The sequence below is a fragment of the Desarmillaria tabescens genome, assembly GCF_030435595.1.
Source record: "Desarmillaria tabescens strain CCBAS 213 chromosome Unknown EV420scaffold_9, whole genome shotgun sequence".
Taxonomy (NCBI): domain Eukaryota; kingdom Fungi; phylum Basidiomycota; class Agaricomycetes; order Agaricales; family Physalacriaceae; genus Desarmillaria; species Desarmillaria tabescens.
This window is the reverse complement of record NW_026848308.1, coordinates 219,170-236,448: the sequence shown is the minus strand read 5'-3', so window position 1 is coordinate 236,448 and position 17,279 is coordinate 219,170. Positions and strand designations below refer to the sequence as shown.

Genomic DNA, 17,279 nt, shown 5'->3' with positions numbered 1-17,279 from the left:
TCAGGACGGATGTCGGAGACGTCACTATATTCATAATGGATTAACAAACAATACTAGGGATCCACACGGTACCCGTAATTACGAAATTTCGGGACGGTTAATACGGGTACCGTAGCCGTACCGTATAAGGATTCTGGAGGCTGGCAAAATTACAGGTTCAGTACGGGTCCCTCAATATGGGTATTTTCACCTACAGTTTGTTATATTCTGACCGATACTAGCCTTATTTATCTGCTTAGATTGATTTTGGTGCGAAAGACCCTGGGGGTCAAGCGGCATTGCCAAAAATACGGTCGACGGGTACGACCCATACCGTCGACGGTTTCAGCCCATACGGTGACGGGACGGGTCAACCCGTATATTTGATGGTCGTATCCGTATACGGTGCGGATCCCTAAAGAATACAATCTAGGTAAAAGATGGGCATTGTTGTTCTTCATCACAATGTTAACTGTAACGGCGGTCATGAATCCTAGCACAATCATCGGAGTGAGTCATCCAACGACCCTTTCAGAAGAACGAAATGGCAAACATGGGTCTGGCGAACCAACACGGGTATCAATTAACCGTGTCTCTAATGAATCAAGAGTTCGACGTGATGGTGCTAGGGTCAAATCGAGGCCCCGATGTCTTCCGGCTTGGGGCGCGCGCCTAAGGGAATAGCAATTTGCTCACTCCTACGGGCATCGTTGCGAACGCTGGGATTATTCCGTGTTGTGGAGGCATGCTTCCGAGCTCGGAGGAGGGTGGGACTACTGGTAGTAGAGAGCACAAAACCTACTTAGAATGGCGCGGCGGACAACTTTGGAAACGCTGAGACCTTTCAAGCGGCCAAAGAAAAAAAAAACGTGCCTCAGGGTTGGTTCTTTGTTATCGCTTTTTGAGTTGTCACGCACCAGTTCGAGCCAAGTTCGAATTGCTGAACGCCACGCATCATAGAAGCTCCGAGTCGAATGGAATGAAATATTGCAGTATTCGAAACGCCACCTGAAATGCCAGCACTGGCTGTCCCTCGAGGAAACTAGCGGACATTCATACGGCAGCCGTCATCCAGGATCTGACAGGCCTCGTATTTCCACTGTAAGGACTCATTAATAGAAAATTGTACCTGTATCGGAGATTTCCCTTCTTCCAGCCTTGCAGCCTTGGATGAACTCGAAGAACATGTAGATATCGCTTCCAAACATACATGGAACATTGCATTAAGTCGCGCTGTGGAGCATGATGAGAGGCTCGAACTGTCCAGTGGAAGATCACGAAATGCTGAGGGTTTAGGTATTAGAACATGAGTACGCCGGAAGATCAGTAGTACGATGGGTGATGGTATGAGAAAGGACTAGACGACACTAGAGCCCTTCATAAGACACAGTACATGGCGCGACCGCTCGAAGCAACGTGGACCATCACGGCGGCTACAATAGGCAAGAGGCTGAGAAGCGCCGGTGAAGCAAGCTAATAGACACGCATATATGGTGCTCGCAACACTTCTGCAGATGCATGCTATCGTTCTGAGGCACCACTTCTCCTAGTAGCAAAAACCATGGAAAGACGCATATGCCGCTATGTCTAAGTAGCTATTAGATAGTGAACGGTGACAGTCGATGTGTGAGTTACCATACACATATAGACAGGGATCGAGACTCTAGACTCGAGATTAGAGAAGCAACACAAGACAGGTATCTGTCCAGAATACGTCAACGCAATGGACTACAGGAACCAAAAGTGCGGTACAAGATGCAGAATATGAGCCACAGGCGACGTGGGTGGCTGTATTCAATATGTCGACCGCAATTCGTCCGCATTCAGAATAGATGTCCGGATGACCAAGATCAAGTCTCAGTCAACGCCACACGCATCTAAAATTTACGAAGAATTCATCAGAATTCTTCGAATTTTCCCTTTGCCGACGTCCGTCTCACTCACCGGAGAATACTTGAGCCTGATTGCCCCAGCCAAAAGTCTGTGAAGACGTTGTATCAGTGGATAATTTGATGGGTATCTGTCAATGGCTGAAATAGCTCATTCTATGTTCGCTTCATAGGCAGCCATGGATGCCTGTAGATATCCATCGTGGCAATCAATAGATATAGACAGACATGCCATTATGAACGATACCTATTGATATTTACATATCACTGTATGCATCCCCATTGCCCTCGTCGCTTTCCCACCACTACCTTCTCAATCACACGTTCCTCACTGATTCTAGTACCAAATAGTACTCAGCACACGAAGTCGAAGGGAAGAATACAGATAGTGTACCTTCTTCAATGTCGTGGCCTGTTTCTCCAAGATATCGACTACAGCTACAGTCAATGGTTATAGCGCATGCCCGAGTCTAGGATTCTCTGGCGCAAATGCTCGTAGGAAATCTGTTAGCCAGGGTGACAAATGGGAGAAAGAAGATGAAGACGTTATGACCTCGGCGTATATGCTGCACCGGAAACTTGCCTTTGACATCCGTTTCCCCTTTTTGTATTCAAGATCGATGCGGGAGGTGCTGTCGGGACTATCAGGCATAATAAATGATAAATAGATGGTATTGTAATTCTACTTAACATCCACTTGGTACACTCGCATCATCCACATAATTCGTTGCGTTCATACCCAAGCCGCGACTGGCAAAGGCATTCCACAGGATACACTTATTAGCTCCATCGTACCTGTTCTGATCAGCTTGTATCCACGCATCTCGGGCGTTCGGCACTGTCAGTATACTCATCAGCCAGTCACCGTGGAATGGGTATTAGTGATACTCACACATGGGGTTACATGGCTGGAGGGAAAGCGCATCGATGAAGAGATGAAGCCAGACAATGTTACCTTCCGGGCCTGAGGGATCGTCCATTGCCGTTGACGAGAACCCGTGTGCTTGGACTAGCGCTGCGTAAACGTTGTGTAGCATATTTGCCCATACTTCACCGATATCTGAGTACTGGGTATTGAACGAAGGATGACACTGAGAGACAAACAGGGAGCGTACCGTGGACTTCGTGCAGATTCTGGATAGAGGAGTATCTGAGAGGGTTGACGGAGGCATCGGTAGAGTAAGGGTGTGTTCGGATCCCGGCGGTGTTATTGAACACCCAAGTTGCTAGAACGTAGTCTGGTACGGAGGAGTCTTTGTGTTCGGTCCATCTGGAATTTGCGGTTCATTGGCCATCGAGAGATGTAGAAGAGCAAGATGCGTACTCTGCCATAGCGTCTGACCATCCTGGGGAGAATAGTCAATTAGAATAGAGTAATGGAGACGAGAGGGTGGTTACCTTCGCCCATTCCGCCGGCTTCTGTTGTTTGAAGGCATCGTCCGGTCCCGCCACCAGTGAGGCGGTTAGTAATTCCGTGCGTGAATTCGTGGACGATGATGTCGTTCTGGAGGGCTCCATCGCGTTGAGGGGTCGTCAGAGTCCATATGTACATCCTGCACGTCCCAGATTGACCACTACAACGAGAAACAATCATTTATTAGTATTCATATAACTAATCATATGGAGGAAGAACATACTCGGGCGGCGTAGCGAAATTGGCATTATTCGTTCCGCTAGAATCCTGCACACCCATTAATACACGGTCACCCTGGGCTCCTCCCTTGCCAAAGTTGTCGGCTTGGAAATTGTACGATGTTTCTGTCCAGCCGTACTTGTAGGCGTAGTCGTGGACTTTGTTGATGATGTAGAATGCGTTAGTGCGTGCAGCATCGATGTTGGATCCGTTGGTGGGACCGAGGGTGATGTCGTAAGGGTAGTCGAAGGTGGTGTTGGAGGATTGAGAGGTCGTTGCTGATTGGGAGGATTTGTAGGCTATGACGTTGTTGCCGCTTTGGGGTAATCAGAAGGTGATGGACGGCGTGCGGCGAGAGACGTACGCGGTTTGATTGTCCTGTACCCAGCCTGAAGGGGATGAAGCGAGGTCTTCAGGGTCAACGAGCGTCTCTTCGCCTTCGGTGACGGCGTCTTTGATTATTGGGATGACGGTGAACTGATGATGTTGCGTAAATTTCGGGTGATGGAGACGATGGTGGTCTTACCGTTGCTTGCGCCACAAAGTCGGTTACTGAGAGTATCTCACCCGAGTGAGCGTCAACAAATGCTTCGTACCACGCGTTGGTGTCATTGTTTTGGACTTGAATGACGTGAGTGAGGGCTACAGATCCGTCGGACTGGGCTAGATATTCGAGAGATGTTACGCCGTTGTGGGTCCCGAGGAGAGTGTCTTCGACTTTGCTAATAAGAGAGCCGTCGAGGGCGATACTTGGTATGGAGGGTGCAACATTTGCTATGGAGGAGATTAGATGGGGGTGGAACAAGAATGAGGTGAAGAAGCTTACAGGTATCGACAAACGAGGAGCCAAATGCGACAGCTTTGCCATTCTTGAACGCAGCATTGGCTACTGCGTTGGCGAATGGAACGCCATCCTAACAGAAATAGAGGTTATATACGAACAAATCAGGAAAGAGCAGACAGGAATACGTGGTACTGCTTGGCATATGAATAGCTCATGTTATCCACCGAATGCCCTGATCGGTAACCAACGGAAGAGGTGTTGACCCCAAGTTCAGACGCGATGAATGAAACAGCTGATGACTCGAACGATTCGGCCTTGAACGAGGCTGCTCCTGAGGTATCTTTGCCGGAGCCATATGTCTATCAAAATTGTCAGCTTAGGAGAGAGAGGTAAGTAATCGTTTAAGTACCGTATACGTAGACTTGGGATGATATGTCTCCACCTTTAAGTCTCGTCCAATGGTCCTGACACGATGAGTCGCGTGCTTCGAAGTAGGCCATGGAGCGGCATTAACCAATGTCGAAGAGTAGAGAACAGCGACTAGGACTGGAGAGAAGAAGCTGTTGAATGCGACCATTTCCTTCGTAGCAGCTAAGAGTCGACAGGGAAAGACAGCGAGCCTAGGAGAACCCTAGAGATACGATATGGCGACATGGGGCACTTTTAAGGCAGAGTAAAATGAATAGCTAGCTGAGGATAAGATGGTCGTATGGTGCTCAGCCCTTGTGGAGAGAGGGAATCCATGCGGTCGTAGAGGGTATTCCTATCACATGGATACGACATTACATGTTTGATGGAGAAGAAGCAAGGGCAACTCGGGTGAGAAGCCAGAAGCAATGAAACCCCCGACGGTTGGCATGAGACTATCTTTGCAGAATATATTCATGTTAAAGTCTTCAAACGTTCCTATAGAGTCAATGTCGCAGCCAAGGTAACTCGAAGCGATGCTGATGCGATGCGCCCAGGTAGCCGTGAGAACCAAACGAGCAGAACACCTTTGAGTGTAATTCGGCCGAGGAGACAGGCCAACAGAATGTAACGGCCTCGGGATTCTAGTTTTGAATCGGAATGAGAACCTCGCGAGACTGCAAGAAGGGATTGAAAAAAGACATTGCCGTGGGATTTTGATTGTTGATCGATTGGCGTCACGGCCGAAAAGTTTGTTCGTGTTTTGCTTCGTCTTGAACGATCCTTCGTTCTGCCACCACCTTCGAGGACATCGCCCAATATGCTCCTTGAGCTCTTCCAGCGGTGCAGTGAAGCCAGTAACTCCTAAAACAAACCAATTCTCTATCAATGGATCGAATTTACTCGAAAAAGGGCGTGTCCGTCTTTGGAGCAAGGGCGGTACATTACCTTGCTATGTAGTCGTGGGTTGGACGTCGCTCTAGTCAAATATCGGGGTCCCTTGGTCCTCGAAGTGAAGCAACGACGGTGGAAGCTTAACCAAGAACCTATACTTCGTACGGCTTTTCGATGCTATCCTTCTGTATCAGATTTTGACTGGTTTTTTAGGTTTACCACGAAATTTACGCGTCTTGAAAAGCCTACGTCTGGTCGCTAGGGGATGTTTTAAATGGCGAAGGAGTGGTGAAAGTTCAGCCCTGGCTCCGGAAACAGTATAGGATCGCCTCTGGGCATTTCAGTACGTCCCAGTCTGTATCCTTCCAGCATTCCTCACCGTTCCGCCCCTAGTTCTATGCGTGGCAATTAGTGGTGCTGATTCGCGCCGTTCTGCCGCACGAATCTTTGCTCTGCGTTCGCGTCATTGATTACCATTCTGAGCGCCCCTTAAAACTCTGCTCCCCGACGCTTGATGAGCGTGCAGTGATCTCCCGTTCCATACGACTAGATCATGTACGACTAGTGAGGCACATGTACTATGTGAAGGATCGTACGGATGCACACGGCTAGAGGAGTTACTGCGGCATTCACTAACTTGCAAGTGTGCTTTGTGATATTCGTTGCTGTTGTTTTACTCACGTTAAGTAAACAACAGTTGTCAGGAGGGATGATTCTTTCTACTGATATCATACCGCAAACTTTCTGATGTATCAACTGGTATAACATTCCATGCAGACGCTGTTCGTCTGGATATCAATCTTGATATTAGACCGCGAAATCAAGATAGAGAGGTGAATGTTTAAATGCGAAACGAGGTAAGTGTTACAGCTTTCATCCACTGCTGTATGGTCGATTGTTTTGATGCTGGTCTCGCTACCCGTTCGATTTCTGATGTAGCCTGACCATGCCGAATCATAAGCAGAGGAAGGACCACCGATGTGAATTCCGGCTTTTTCTTCGCTTCTGGCGAGGACCTCGAGAGTTGACATATCCCGGCACGAATACGGCGTCATAGCTCGTGTGACGTTTCGGACATACGGAGTTGTGCTTGCTCCCTGATCGACGCCTACCATGCAAACGTTCGCTTACAGTCCCGAGGGACTGCCAAGCCATTATGATCATCAGCCATCAGCACTTGTCTGTAACTGAATTGCACAATTTGATGTACCGGCTTATGTGAAATAGACGCTGGTATCTCGTGGGATCTTTCAGATATATGAAGGGCTATCGTCCATGCTGATAACAGTCATCAGGCATCGTACCATACGCGTACATCCTTATCGCTGTGTGGTTCTGCCTGCTCTCACATATTCTCAGGGCTCAGAAGGACCTCTTATCTAGGATCTTCTATCATCCTTGTGGTTCGGACATTCAAAGTCTTTCCCACACTTCCGTTCGTTTTGTTGACCGTCTTACTCATAGTAGAGAAAACGGAGAAAATCCATGATCCGCGACTCCCCAGTCTCACACCCGGGCGTCTCAGCCCACCCCAGATGCTCAGGCGTGGGTTTCCCGCACATGAAAGGTCTTTGTATTCCCATAGTTTTCCATACTATTCTAACATTGCATGTGCAGATTCATGCTCTCTACTTCCGGATAAGAGAGGATAAAATGGCGGACGCAAGGACGAGAAACTCACCTCGACCGAGCTTCAAGTCATGTTAGCGCGTCACAGTACTCTCTTGGTGATCTCCCTCGCAGTGGGTTCGGCAATAGCAGCCCCATGGGCGGTGTCGTCCAAGCATGGCACGCATCGTACACGGAACATTCGTCGCGACCTCCAAATCGAGACGTTCTATCCTCCTTCGACTTTTGAGGTACGTTTCATACCGCGGGTTGCCCTTTCCGTAGACGCTGACGATAAAACGCGTAGACTTTCGGAGAAGGCATTGATCACCCAGTGTCGTCGTTCGTCGGCTCGAGCATGGAGGACAGCGCAACGTCGTTCGTTGCGTCCAGCCTTGGTGTTGATCCCAGCACCGTCACATTCAAATCTGGCTTTGTTGGAGAAGCGGCTAGTCACGCGTTTGTTCGACAGACCCATGTCCGTCATTTTGCATTTGTATGGAAACATGGGATTCTTACTTTAATGGTCTTAGGATGGTGTCCCGTTCGCCAATGCAGTTGCGAATGTTGCTATGAAGAATGACAAGGTTTCTGGCTTTCCTGGTATAGCAGCAGTTCTTGAGCTGACCTCTTATCTTTTATCTAGATTGTATCATTCGGGTCATCCTTCGTTTCTCCGGGTATTTCTTTCCCCTTGTTCTACGCTTCTAGACTGACAGGTACATACAGCAAACATCGCTCCGTCGACACCTTCTGTTTCATTAGAAGACGCCATAGCCTCCGCCGAGTCGACGCTCTCAGGAACCTTCAACCAGTTCCCACCCACTCTCGAATACCTAGTGAAGGATGACAACAGCGTCGTCCTCACGCATGTCATCCAAATCGAGAACGAACAAACTGGGGCGTGGTTCGAGGCATTTGTCGATGCCCATACTGGCGATGTCGTCTCAGTAACGGATTTCGTAGCCAAAGCCTCGGTATGCCACGATTGTTTGATGTTCACATGAACTGTCCTCTTAAAACATCTATACAGTATCATATTCTTCCGTTCAATCTCGAGCTTCCGAGTCAAGGTTTTGCCACAGTTACGGATCCTCAAGATCTCGCAGCGTCTCCCTTGGGCTGGCATTCTACTGGAACGACCACTACTACGTATGTTACCGAAGTCTTCAAATAACTGATCCTTCTTCCTTCTGACTCGTTTCAGTGATACCTCGTAAGTGTAAATTTTCGTTATATGATGCAGTATCTGATCAAGAAATGCAGAGGGAATAACGCTATCGCCTTCAAGGGCACTCAAACGGCGACCACGCAGCAATCCTCGGCCGGCCTGAACTTCATCTACACGGACAACGATAGCTTGGCGCCAACCGTTGCTGCGAACCTCGATGCTGCGCGGACTAACGCGTTCTACATAGTGAACAGTGTCCACGATCTCCACTATAGGTACGCATCTATCCTTTTTATAGGTTCTTTACTTATTAATTGTTTCCATAGGTACGGTTTTACCGAGGTTCGTCCGAATTCATATCTTCGTCAGATTCGAATGACCCAATCTCCATTCATCAGTCCTCGTTTAATTTCCAGACGAACAACTTTGGATTGGGCGGCTCCGGAAACGATCGTGTGACGATTTCCGTCCAAGATGCGAATGGTATTGATAATGCTGATTTCGCTACACCTGCCGAGTACGTCATTCCTCTGGAAGCAGGTAATCTTGATACTGACCTTCGCGTTCAATAGTGGACAATCCGGTCGTATGAGTATGTTTTATTTGCTTTGTTTCTTAGATTGGTCGTCCTGAAGCTGGTTAAGGGATGTTCCTGTGGGACTTTACCAATGTGAGTTCGTTTCTTTGATGGCTGGCTGTATTTAATTGGATTTGTATTCTCTTCCCAGCCTGATCGCGATGGTGCCCTGGAAAATGACATTGTCACGCATGAAAACACTCATGGCCTCACGAATCGTCTGACTGGCGGAGGGACTGGGCGATGCTTGCAGACTCTTGAAGCGGGCGGTATGGGCGAAGGTTGGTAATATCAGTATTCCTGATACGGAACTCTGAACCCTGATCCTCTCCCTGCAGGTTGGTCTGATGCCATGGCAGAGTAGGAGTATCATTTCTGTCCGCCTTGCACCGAATAACATCCCGCCCGTAGCTGGGTTGAGAAGACATCTTCTTCTGTACCCGACTTTATTTTGGGCCAATACGTTATCGATGATCCTGCTGGTATTCGGTCTCATCCGTACTCTACGAGCGCGTGCGTCCGCTTCCTCTACTGCACGTGGTCTATATAACTAACGTTGTCTGATGACAGGACTGTTAACCCTCTCCGCTACTCCTCTGTCGCTACCCTCAATGAGGTCCACAACATCGGCGAAGTCTGGGCGAACATATTGCACAACGTCTACGCGGCGCTCGTTTCTGAACTCGGATGGTCAGCTACTGCAAAGACTGATCCCACCGGTACCGCTGGGAACGTGGTCCATTTGCATTTATTCATCGATGCGTTGTCGCTACAGCCTTGTAATCCTACATGTAAGCCTTTGTATCTGTTTGTTTGTGAGGATTCTAGCTGACGAAGTTCTGGTTAGTCTTGACGGGCCGAGACGCGTGGATCCAGGCTGATACGAACCGGTATGCCGGTGCCCATATCTGCACTTTGTGGAGGGCGTTTGCTAGTCGTGGGCTAGGCGTCAATGCGGCTAATCACGTTGATGATACTACTGTTCCAGCGGGATGTTGATATTGAAGCGGGAAGAATCTTTTTGTTCTAACAAATTATAATTCATGAAGGAATGCGCTTATTCTGGCAAGAGCTGCACTGGTCTATCTGTTCATTCATTCCCTACTTGGTAAGGTTAGGGTTCAAATCCGATCACGGATTGATCACGGAATTTCCATTTTCTTAGTCTGACCGTAACTCGGATCCGCGCCATATTTCTACCGTGAACTTAGCTCCGACGGGAGTTGGTTATGGAGTATGTTCGCCCTCGTCGGATGGTCCACCGCTTCAGATATGCGGGTTGTCCGCTCATTTCTGTACAGAAGAAAATACGATGCTCTATCAAGCTGGAAAGGGTTGTCGCGACGCGCCCCAAGTCTGCTATCCTCTCCTAAATCAAAGCGTTTCGATACACTGCCCTTTGCTTTGAGGGAGTATTTTTATAGTGCCGAATGCAATTATACAGATATGGTCTCTTTAGGGTCGATAGACTCCGATTCGAACAAAGTGGGAATCATTTTTTCGGCACATTGCGACATGGCACGCGACGCGGCAAATCCCTTTGTAATCGTGATTCGCGTTACGCGTAGCACCAGTTGAACGCCGAACGGAGCACTACATGGCATTAATATTCTTCAAGTTGCGACGGACACGATGTCCTATTTTCGGTACCAGTCTCATACACTGTTACACTGCTACTTCCGACCTTTATTTCTCTTGGAACGGCTTTCTTCGGGCTGCGCGCTTCAAGTATCTAAAACGGATTGTTGACATCTGAATTCTGTTCCATTTTTCCTGTTTCACGGAGATAGGTCTTTCGTCCGCGGAGATAATCAAGCCTGCATTCATGTTTCATCAGGGCCTCGAGGCTGCAGGCACGGCTTTTGACGCCGTCGCGCCAGGCTCGAGACTCTCATAGGCGTAGTCTCTCTAGCTATACCAGCTTTCATTCCCTTTGCGAGGGCTACCAAGTCCAAGGAAACGCTTCTTCGAAGGAATCCTCGCTTATTTAATCTCTTCTCTGCGAGTCGTACACAAAGACTAGATTTGTCAAGACTCATCGAACTCGGCAGAAAACCAAATTGGAACTTGGCGACGGGTTGGATCATTAATAATCCGTTTACACATTTACTCCTCGAGTCGGTACCGGTATACCATGACCTCTACCAGGGATAGAAGCTTTCCTTTAACCTCCCGCGATGTTGTACACTGTTTTTATTCTGCCTAAGTATCCGTGATAGGTGCTTGAAAGGGAAAGAGAGTTTACTTTAAATAGATCACGACTCTCGGGCTCGGTTTCATTTGTGCCGTTAACGCCCAGAATAATTTCATACATCTAACGGGCAATCACCCAAGTCACACGGAACATAACGAAAACCGCGGAGACTGTCATAGGCCTCGGACATGCTGCATGCCCCTGTTAACCAATGAATGAGTCCTCCGTCTTTTACCCTTTGCTGGGGCTGGCTCTTATACCACAACACAGCGACCTTACTCCCCATTCTTTCCTATCTGTACAGTTATCTTTACTATAGCCATGTCTTGGACACCGAAACGTTCTCTTGCTGAGAGTAAGTGAGCTCTTTTCATATTGTTACCTGGATCTCATCGTGTCTTCTCCCAAAATCCTCGCAGCCGAGGACATACTATGTGGTCCCGGATGTCCTCACGAAGTAGAAACCCGCCTGATCGACGGCAAACTCCTCAAGGTATACAAGAACTTGGCCCCGACGCTCCGCGCCTTTTGGATGTCGGCAGTGGAGAAAAATGGCGACAAGGATTACATCGTGTTTGAAGGTGAACGGTACACTTACCGCCAGGTTTTTGATCGCTCGGTGCGCACGGCGGGCATTTTTTATACAGTGTATGGCGTCAGGAAAGGTAACCATGCCGTCTCTTTTCTGTCGATCCAGTTGCTCACTACGGCGCTTCCCATTAGGCGACAGAGTCGCTGTATGCTCCAGAAATGTATCCGAATATTTGGTGATTTTCTGGGCCATTCGTAAGCGGTGTTTACTGGCACTTGACCTTCTGAGTTCACTCTCCCTGGATAGACCTCCTCGGCGCCGTTCCAGTTCTTGTCAATGCGTAAGCCATCTTGTTTTTCACCCTTCTCTAGGTGACAACTGATCACCTTCTATGCAGATGGCTTCCCCTCGAGCCTCTCACGTTTTGTCTTGTACATACTCAGCCCCGACTGCTTGTAGTTGACGCTGAACGTGCGGACGTTCTTGCGCCTGCGATCGACAAGACATGCGCCGAGGCTGGAATCGCCGCCGTCCTTGTGTTGCATCCGAAGGTCATTCCTCCAGGGATGGAAAATTACCACGACGCTGTCGACGGATATCTAGGTCCCTACAAGGACATTTTCACAAACTACCCTGAGATAAGCCCGGAGGACAACGCTGCTATCATGTTCACATCTGGTAGGTCCTTCATCTTCCTCATTGGTATATCTACTCACTGGCCATCTACTTCGTAGGCACGACCGGGTTACCAAAGGGTGTTTTAAGTACCCAACGCCAGTTTCTCACAAACACACTTAACGTACGCCATTATATCTGGTTTAACGGCTTAACTCTCAACCTTTTCACAATGTAGACTATCGTTGGCGGAAGACGTGCACTGCTGAGACGGGGAGGAAATCTTCCGGACCCTGCAGCTCCTGCTAAAGGGCCCCAAAAGGGTGCCCTCATTGCCGTTCCCCTCTTTCACGTTACCGGGACGACTAGCTATACTGTACGTCGTCCCGTCGATGCTAAGTTGCTTATCCGTCTTAGTGTATTGCAGATGTTGGCCACCATGTCTGGAATGAAGATTATTCTCATGACTAAATGGATTCCTGAAGAAGGTCAGTAGAAACCATACACATGCTTCCTTTCTCACATTTGCGGTTTCAGGGGCTCGGTACGGTTCCCATGTCAAGCTCATCAGATTCCTGCCACTTAGACATATTTCACAGATTGATCAGGGAAGAAAATGTCGGCGTTGCCGGCGGGTACGGACTATTGGCTTTTCCATCGTCAATATCTGATTCTTGGTGCTCAGCGTCCCAGCCATGGTCTCCGATCTCATGGATAGTTCTCTCGTCGGGTACTCCCTCGATGGCCTGTTCTTTGGTGGATCTCCAGCTCCTGAAGTTCTCTCCTCTCGAGCGAGAGAGGTCTTTCCGACTGCAGAATTGTACGTTGTTGAAATGCAGCCCTGGGCGATGATTCTGATCGCTTTCTAGGAGTCAAGGATACGGATTGACCGAGACCAATTCCATATCCGTCGCAGTGAGTTGGGTTTCGTGTGCAGAAATAAACACATTCTGACAGCTTTTGTAGATCGCGGGAGAAGACTACATGACCCGTCCAGGAAGCACGTACGTACAATTCATATTCTTTCCTTTTCGATATTTATGCAACTCCCCTAGAGGGCTTCCTTCTCCTGTAAATGAAGTCGCTATCGTCTTGGATGGAATTCGGCTTCCGAGAGGACAGACCGGAGAAGTTTGGCTGTATGTTTGTTATTACTAAATCACCTTCTTATTCTTAACACTGATCCTAGACGCGGACCCAATGTTATGAAAGGATATTGGCGTGATCCAGGTTGGTTCCCTTTCTCTGAATGCTTGCATGAATCTACCCTCTTTACCTAGTGGCAACGAACAGTGTACTCACAACCGACGGATGGCTCAAGTCGGGAGATTTGGGAATGCAGGACCAAGATGGATTCTTGTACATCAAAGATCGAAGTAAGCCACGTTGCGAAATTCATTTCCCTTTGACTTAAGTCAGGCACTAGTCAAGGATATTATCATCCGTGGCGGCGAAAGCATCGTATGTCCCATCTTATTGGCTTTTCCATCATGGACTAATTCCCGCTCGTATGGTAGTCCTCAATCTCCATCGAAAATGGCCTATACAATGACCCACGATTGGCTGAAGTAGCTGCTGTGGGGCTTCCAGACCCTCGTTTAGGCGAACTTGTCACGGCCGTTGTTTCGGTCAAACCTGCTTTCAAGGGAAAGGTAACGGAGGAGTCTGTGTTGGCACTTGCGCGCAAGAAGTTCGTTTCACCCTTTTATTTTTAATTCATTGTGTGCTTACTTGCCATCATTCTAGTCTCCCTAGATTCGCCATCCCTGTTATGGTTCTAGTCCTGGAAACACCGTTCGGTACGTGCCAGAACCCTGTCAATACACTACTGTCTGAACTAACCTTATGGTATTGTGATTTATAGAACTGACGCCGTCCGGCAAGATCATCAAAGGCAGTCTACGCTCGCTCGCCCTGCAGGAATGGAAGAAGCGTAACGGTGTGGCCTCAGGCGTGCAGAGCCGATTGTAAAAGCTGATTCAGCTGTGGTATGCCGGAGAGAGGCAAACGGTGTCTTGAATATTGGATATATATGCATTCATATCTTTACGTAGGATCTTTTCTTTTACTTCGGGTGAATCATGATTGATCATTTGCGTTTGTAACCGAGGGCGTGAAATTCTGTCCACGGCGTCCACCTGTCCTCGTCTAGTGCACACGGATGTTCTCTTACGTGTACAGGACGCAGCATCCTTTGCGCTAGGCATTTATCAACACGCCATCTTTCCGGCCAATGCATGTGCTTCGTACTATATGAATTGGTTCTCATGTCTTGCAGCACTTACGAGATATAGATGAATTCAAACAAATGAGAACCGGTATGAAGATTCTCGTGGAAATGGGTTCATCGCCCCGGTGTTAGGCGCCGATGAGGGGAATTCTCAAAACAATATAAGTACGGAGTTGATGGTTTCGGACGGTCGAATATTTCTGATTTCGCTATGATGGTTCTGTCAAGAGTGTTACTACGTTCATTCAAATTACTTATTAAGCTCGTGTACACTATTATCTCTGTAATGATCTACATTACTCTAGCTTTCGTCTACTACATATTCCACGTTCTACCTGGCTCACCACCCTAGAATTCGCCACATTTCACCAGATTCTGGAAATCGGTAGAAAAAATCAGTAACCCGCTGGTCCGTCTCGTAGCGAAAAACATCATCAAACCGTTCCAGCGAAAAATTCCTCCACCACGTTGCATCCTTTCTCTCCTGCTTATTCATGCCTTGGACGATAATTACCAACAAGGAGAGCACATCTCTCGCATCAGAATGATACTTCCTCCGGTGGCGCTCCTCCGGAGAGTCCATCCTATCCCTCCACCCCTTCAATTTATGCAACAGAAGCATGGATATAGGAACAACGGGTAATCCCTGCTTGTCGACAATGGCCTCTGAGAAAAGAATAGGTAGCTGGTGTGTTCCGGCTCTGAGGATATCGACTTTAGTTTTCTCCTTGTTCTTGTCGCGTCTGTCGCAGTACCAAAGCACGTTCCACGACGATTGTGGAGATTTGGAAGGAACGAGATAGAAGAGTTCAGGGTTCGCTGCGACGAGAAGCGTCTTGATGGCCTCCGGATCGCAGGCGTAGGATGATATGACAATATCCACATCCTATTCGTGTTGAATCAGTACTGACAGTAGGGTGAGAGGAGGAGAGATAGTCTTACGTTTGGTATGCGGTTGTTTCCGTAAAGATAACAAGCTAAGCTCCCGAATATCGCGAAAGTGTATCCTTGTTCTCTCAAGATGCGAGTAGCTTCTCTCGCAGCCCTGAAGGCGACAGCGTTGCGATCATAGGACGGAATGAAGGGAATAACTGGGGAAATCGATGATCCTTTCGTCGTGATACTCCTCCCGTCGGCTATGAGCAGGCGAGCGTTTGAATTTGACAGAGACGGTAGGGAGGGATTCTGGGAACTCATAATAGAGTTGTTCGAGACTATGACCAACATGGTCTATATTTAGAGTCGGTAACTGGTAGGCGATTAGTCAGTGAAGTGCGTTGGATGGGTGAATAGCAGTGGCTTTATAGTCAGAGGGCAAGGAGGAGACGTTCTACATCGGCACTGAGTTACGAAATTCGCCGTTCTTAGGAACAATGGGAGACGCCACTCAAAGTGCTGTGTAGCTTCATGTGAGGATGTGTTCCGAGGAGGACAAGAATCGGCTGTACGAGGCGATGGGGCATTTCAACAAAATTTCAACGAGAAGATTTGAAATCAGCGAAGGACTTCTGCTAGATTGCGAGAGAAGAACGAGTTTCAGCTCGGTTATCGCAAGATTTTTGCGGCAGATAGTTAAAAGACATCTTGCTATCTGCGGTCGCAGTCAGAGTAACAGCAGGGATAACTGGTAGAAGACTCTTACGTTATCTCTTGCCGCTTGCTTGTCAGGAACAAACTGCGTTAGATTTAATGATCCCCTCGTTGATGTAGCTGTAACACGATTGAAAAGCGGAACGCTTAATAACCAGAAGCACAAAGATAGAATTTACCACCATTATGATGACAACGACGGTTCGTGCCCCAAGAAATACCATCGCAGACCCACTTCTATCCCATGAGCTTCGTTAATCTTTTTGTTCCGTGTACGATCATTGAATATTGATCCGTCGGGCAACTAGTAATCCCATGAGCTTCTATGCGCCTTCTACCCTTGTTGACGTATCTCCGCTGAACGTGTGAAAGGTGGGACGGGACGTCCAAAACCCTGTCGAGGCGATCATAGGTGGACCATACCACGAGATCCGAAGATCATCGCCCGAGCTGAGACTTAACAACTAAGTCGCCCTGAAAGTAGAATGCGTGGAGCTTAATATCTACGGCAACGATATCATCCTCATATCAAAGGTAAATTTGAAGCTGTTGTGGAAGAACAATAGCGATCGAGCGTGCCGAAGACTTGGTCGGGGGTGTCGTCCAATGCAGTCCGAGATTTGTGAAGGAACATCCTGATCGGCGAATGAAGGAAGAGATGGAACACTACGGGAAGAGGATGACATGGATAATATGCTCCTCGTTGTTAGTGACGTGAGGTTCGGCCAAGTGATGGCGTGGAGAAAGGGCGAGTTAGCAACGTTCTGACAGCGCCTGACCATTGGAAACCAATGGTGAAGGGTATCCTCGACCTTCTGGAGAAGCGCAAGATGATCCAGATGGGTGTTTGCGAAATCTTCCCATATTGAAAGGGGTGCTCCCAGATCTAATGCACGCCAAAGAGACTCCGATGAGAGGCTAGACCAGAACGGTATGCATGATGAAAGACGCCGTTTTTAGAAATTCCACGAGTATGTTAATCGTCAACAATAGGGATTTGCCGAAAAGAATGTATAATCTCCAGGTATTTTTCACTGGACCGATGACTAAGAAGCTATCGGAGCCCGGAGAACTTCACGAATTGGATAGGAACATGAGCTCCCAGGGAAGGTAGGACAATGGGTCCATCGCACGACTATTGATATGAAATCAATAAGGAAGATTTATTACCATAG

The 17,279-nt window shown here is 48.1% G+C and overlaps 5 protein-coding genes across 5 annotated transcripts; 3 read left to right on the top strand and 2 right to left on the bottom strand.

Moving 5' to 3' along the window:
• Window positions 1-402: 402 nt before the first annotated feature.
• EV420DRAFT_1523920 (uncharacterized protein) lies at window positions 403-1,014 on the top strand (the record flags this gene model as incomplete). Its single annotated transcript, XM_060472318.1, has 3 exons — window positions 403-493; window positions 518-820; window positions 897-1,014. Coding segments are annotated over 2 exons (237 nt in total), but the record flags the coding sequence as incomplete, so codon positions are not given.
• Window positions 1,015-2,448: 1,434 nt separating this feature from the next.
• On the bottom strand, window positions 2,449-5,026 carry EV420DRAFT_1180736 (Fungalysin metallopeptidase-domain-containing protein). The gene is made up of 11 exons (XM_060466225.1): window positions 4,695-5,026; window positions 4,471-4,644; window positions 4,328-4,415; window positions 4,028-4,275; window positions 3,866-3,978; window positions 3,506-3,817; window positions 3,267-3,442; window positions 3,193-3,214; window positions 2,984-3,138; window positions 2,761-2,928; window positions 2,449-2,706 (listed from the first exon to the last, which is right to left on the bottom strand). The coding sequence occupies exons 1-11, from the start codon at window positions 4,860-4,862 to the stop codon at window positions 2,555-2,557; spliced, it is 1,776 nt and encodes a 591-aa protein (XP_060333894.1). The 5' UTR covers window positions 4,863-5,026; the 3' UTR covers window positions 2,449-2,554.
• Window positions 5,027-7,287: 2,261 nt separating this feature from the next.
• On the top strand, window positions 7,288-9,942 carry EV420DRAFT_1265547 (Fungalysin metallopeptidase-domain-containing protein; the record flags this gene model as incomplete). Its single annotated transcript, XM_060467282.1, has 16 exons — window positions 7,288-7,446; window positions 7,503-7,673; window positions 7,729-7,782; window positions 7,842-7,875; window positions 7,925-8,172; window positions 8,229-8,351; window positions 8,454-8,641; window positions 8,693-8,708; window positions 8,765-8,883; window positions 8,939-8,958; window positions 9,011-9,036; window positions 9,095-9,224; window positions 9,282-9,303; window positions 9,355-9,456; window positions 9,514-9,734; window positions 9,791-9,942. The coding sequence occupies 16 exons, from the start codon at window positions 7,288-7,290 to the stop codon at window positions 9,940-9,942; spliced, it is 1,785 nt and encodes a 594-aa protein (XP_060333893.1).
• Window positions 9,943-11,337: 1,395 nt separating this feature from the next.
• On the top strand, window positions 11,338-14,370 carry EV420DRAFT_1304387 (uncharacterized protein). The gene is made up of 20 exons (XM_060468455.1): window positions 11,338-11,492; window positions 11,557-11,802; window positions 11,861-11,923; window positions 11,976-12,009; window positions 12,067-12,347; window positions 12,404-12,468; window positions 12,523-12,660; window positions 12,712-12,772; window positions 12,822-12,828; window positions 12,884-12,919; window positions 12,970-13,104; window positions 13,154-13,199; window positions 13,251-13,288; window positions 13,340-13,423; window positions 13,474-13,514; window positions 13,565-13,660; window positions 13,711-13,745; window positions 13,802-13,974; window positions 14,031-14,083; window positions 14,149-14,370. Exons 1-20 carry the CDS (start codon window positions 11,459-11,461, stop codon window positions 14,253-14,255), a joined length of 1,773 nt encoding a protein of 590 aa, XP_060333892.1. The 5' UTR covers window positions 11,338-11,458; the 3' UTR covers window positions 14,256-14,370.
• A 484-nt stretch (window positions 14,371-14,854) lies between these two features.
• Window positions 14,855-15,711, bottom strand: EV420DRAFT_1265780 (uncharacterized protein; the record flags this gene model as incomplete). The annotated part of the gene is made up of 2 exons (XM_060467292.1): window positions 14,855-15,400; window positions 15,457-15,711. The coding sequence occupies 2 exons, from the start codon at window positions 15,709-15,711 to the stop codon at window positions 14,855-14,857; spliced, it is 801 nt and encodes a 266-aa protein (XP_060333891.1).
• Window positions 15,712-17,279: the final 1,568 nt, after the last annotated feature.

Excerpts from the sequence above, each read along its gene's own strand:
- EV420DRAFT_1180736 (XM_060466225.1), bottom strand. The coding sequence starts at position 4,862 with ATGGTCGCATTCAACAGCTTCTTCTCTCCAGTCCTAGTCGCTGTTCTC. Across the intron at positions 3,818-3,865 it reads GTACAGGACAATCAAACCGC|CGGCAACAACGTCATAGCCT; the intron begins GTACGTCTCTCG and ends ATTACCCCAAAG. Across the intron at positions 2,929-2,983 it reads GAATCTGCACGAAGTCCACG|ATATCGGTGAAGTATGGGCA; the intron begins GTACGCTCCCTG and ends CCCAGTACTCAG.
- EV420DRAFT_1304387 (XM_060468455.1), top strand. The coding sequence starts at position 11,459 with ATGTCTTGGACACCGAAACGTTCTCTTGCTGAGA. Across the intron at positions 11,803-11,860 it reads AGTGTATGGCGTCAGGAAAG|GCGACAGAGTCGCTGTATGC; the intron begins GTAACCATGCCG and ends GCTTCCCATTAG. Across the intron at positions 12,469-12,522 it reads TTCTCACAAACACACTTAAC|ACTATCGTTGGCGGAAGACG; the intron begins GTACGCCATTAT and ends TTCACAATGTAG.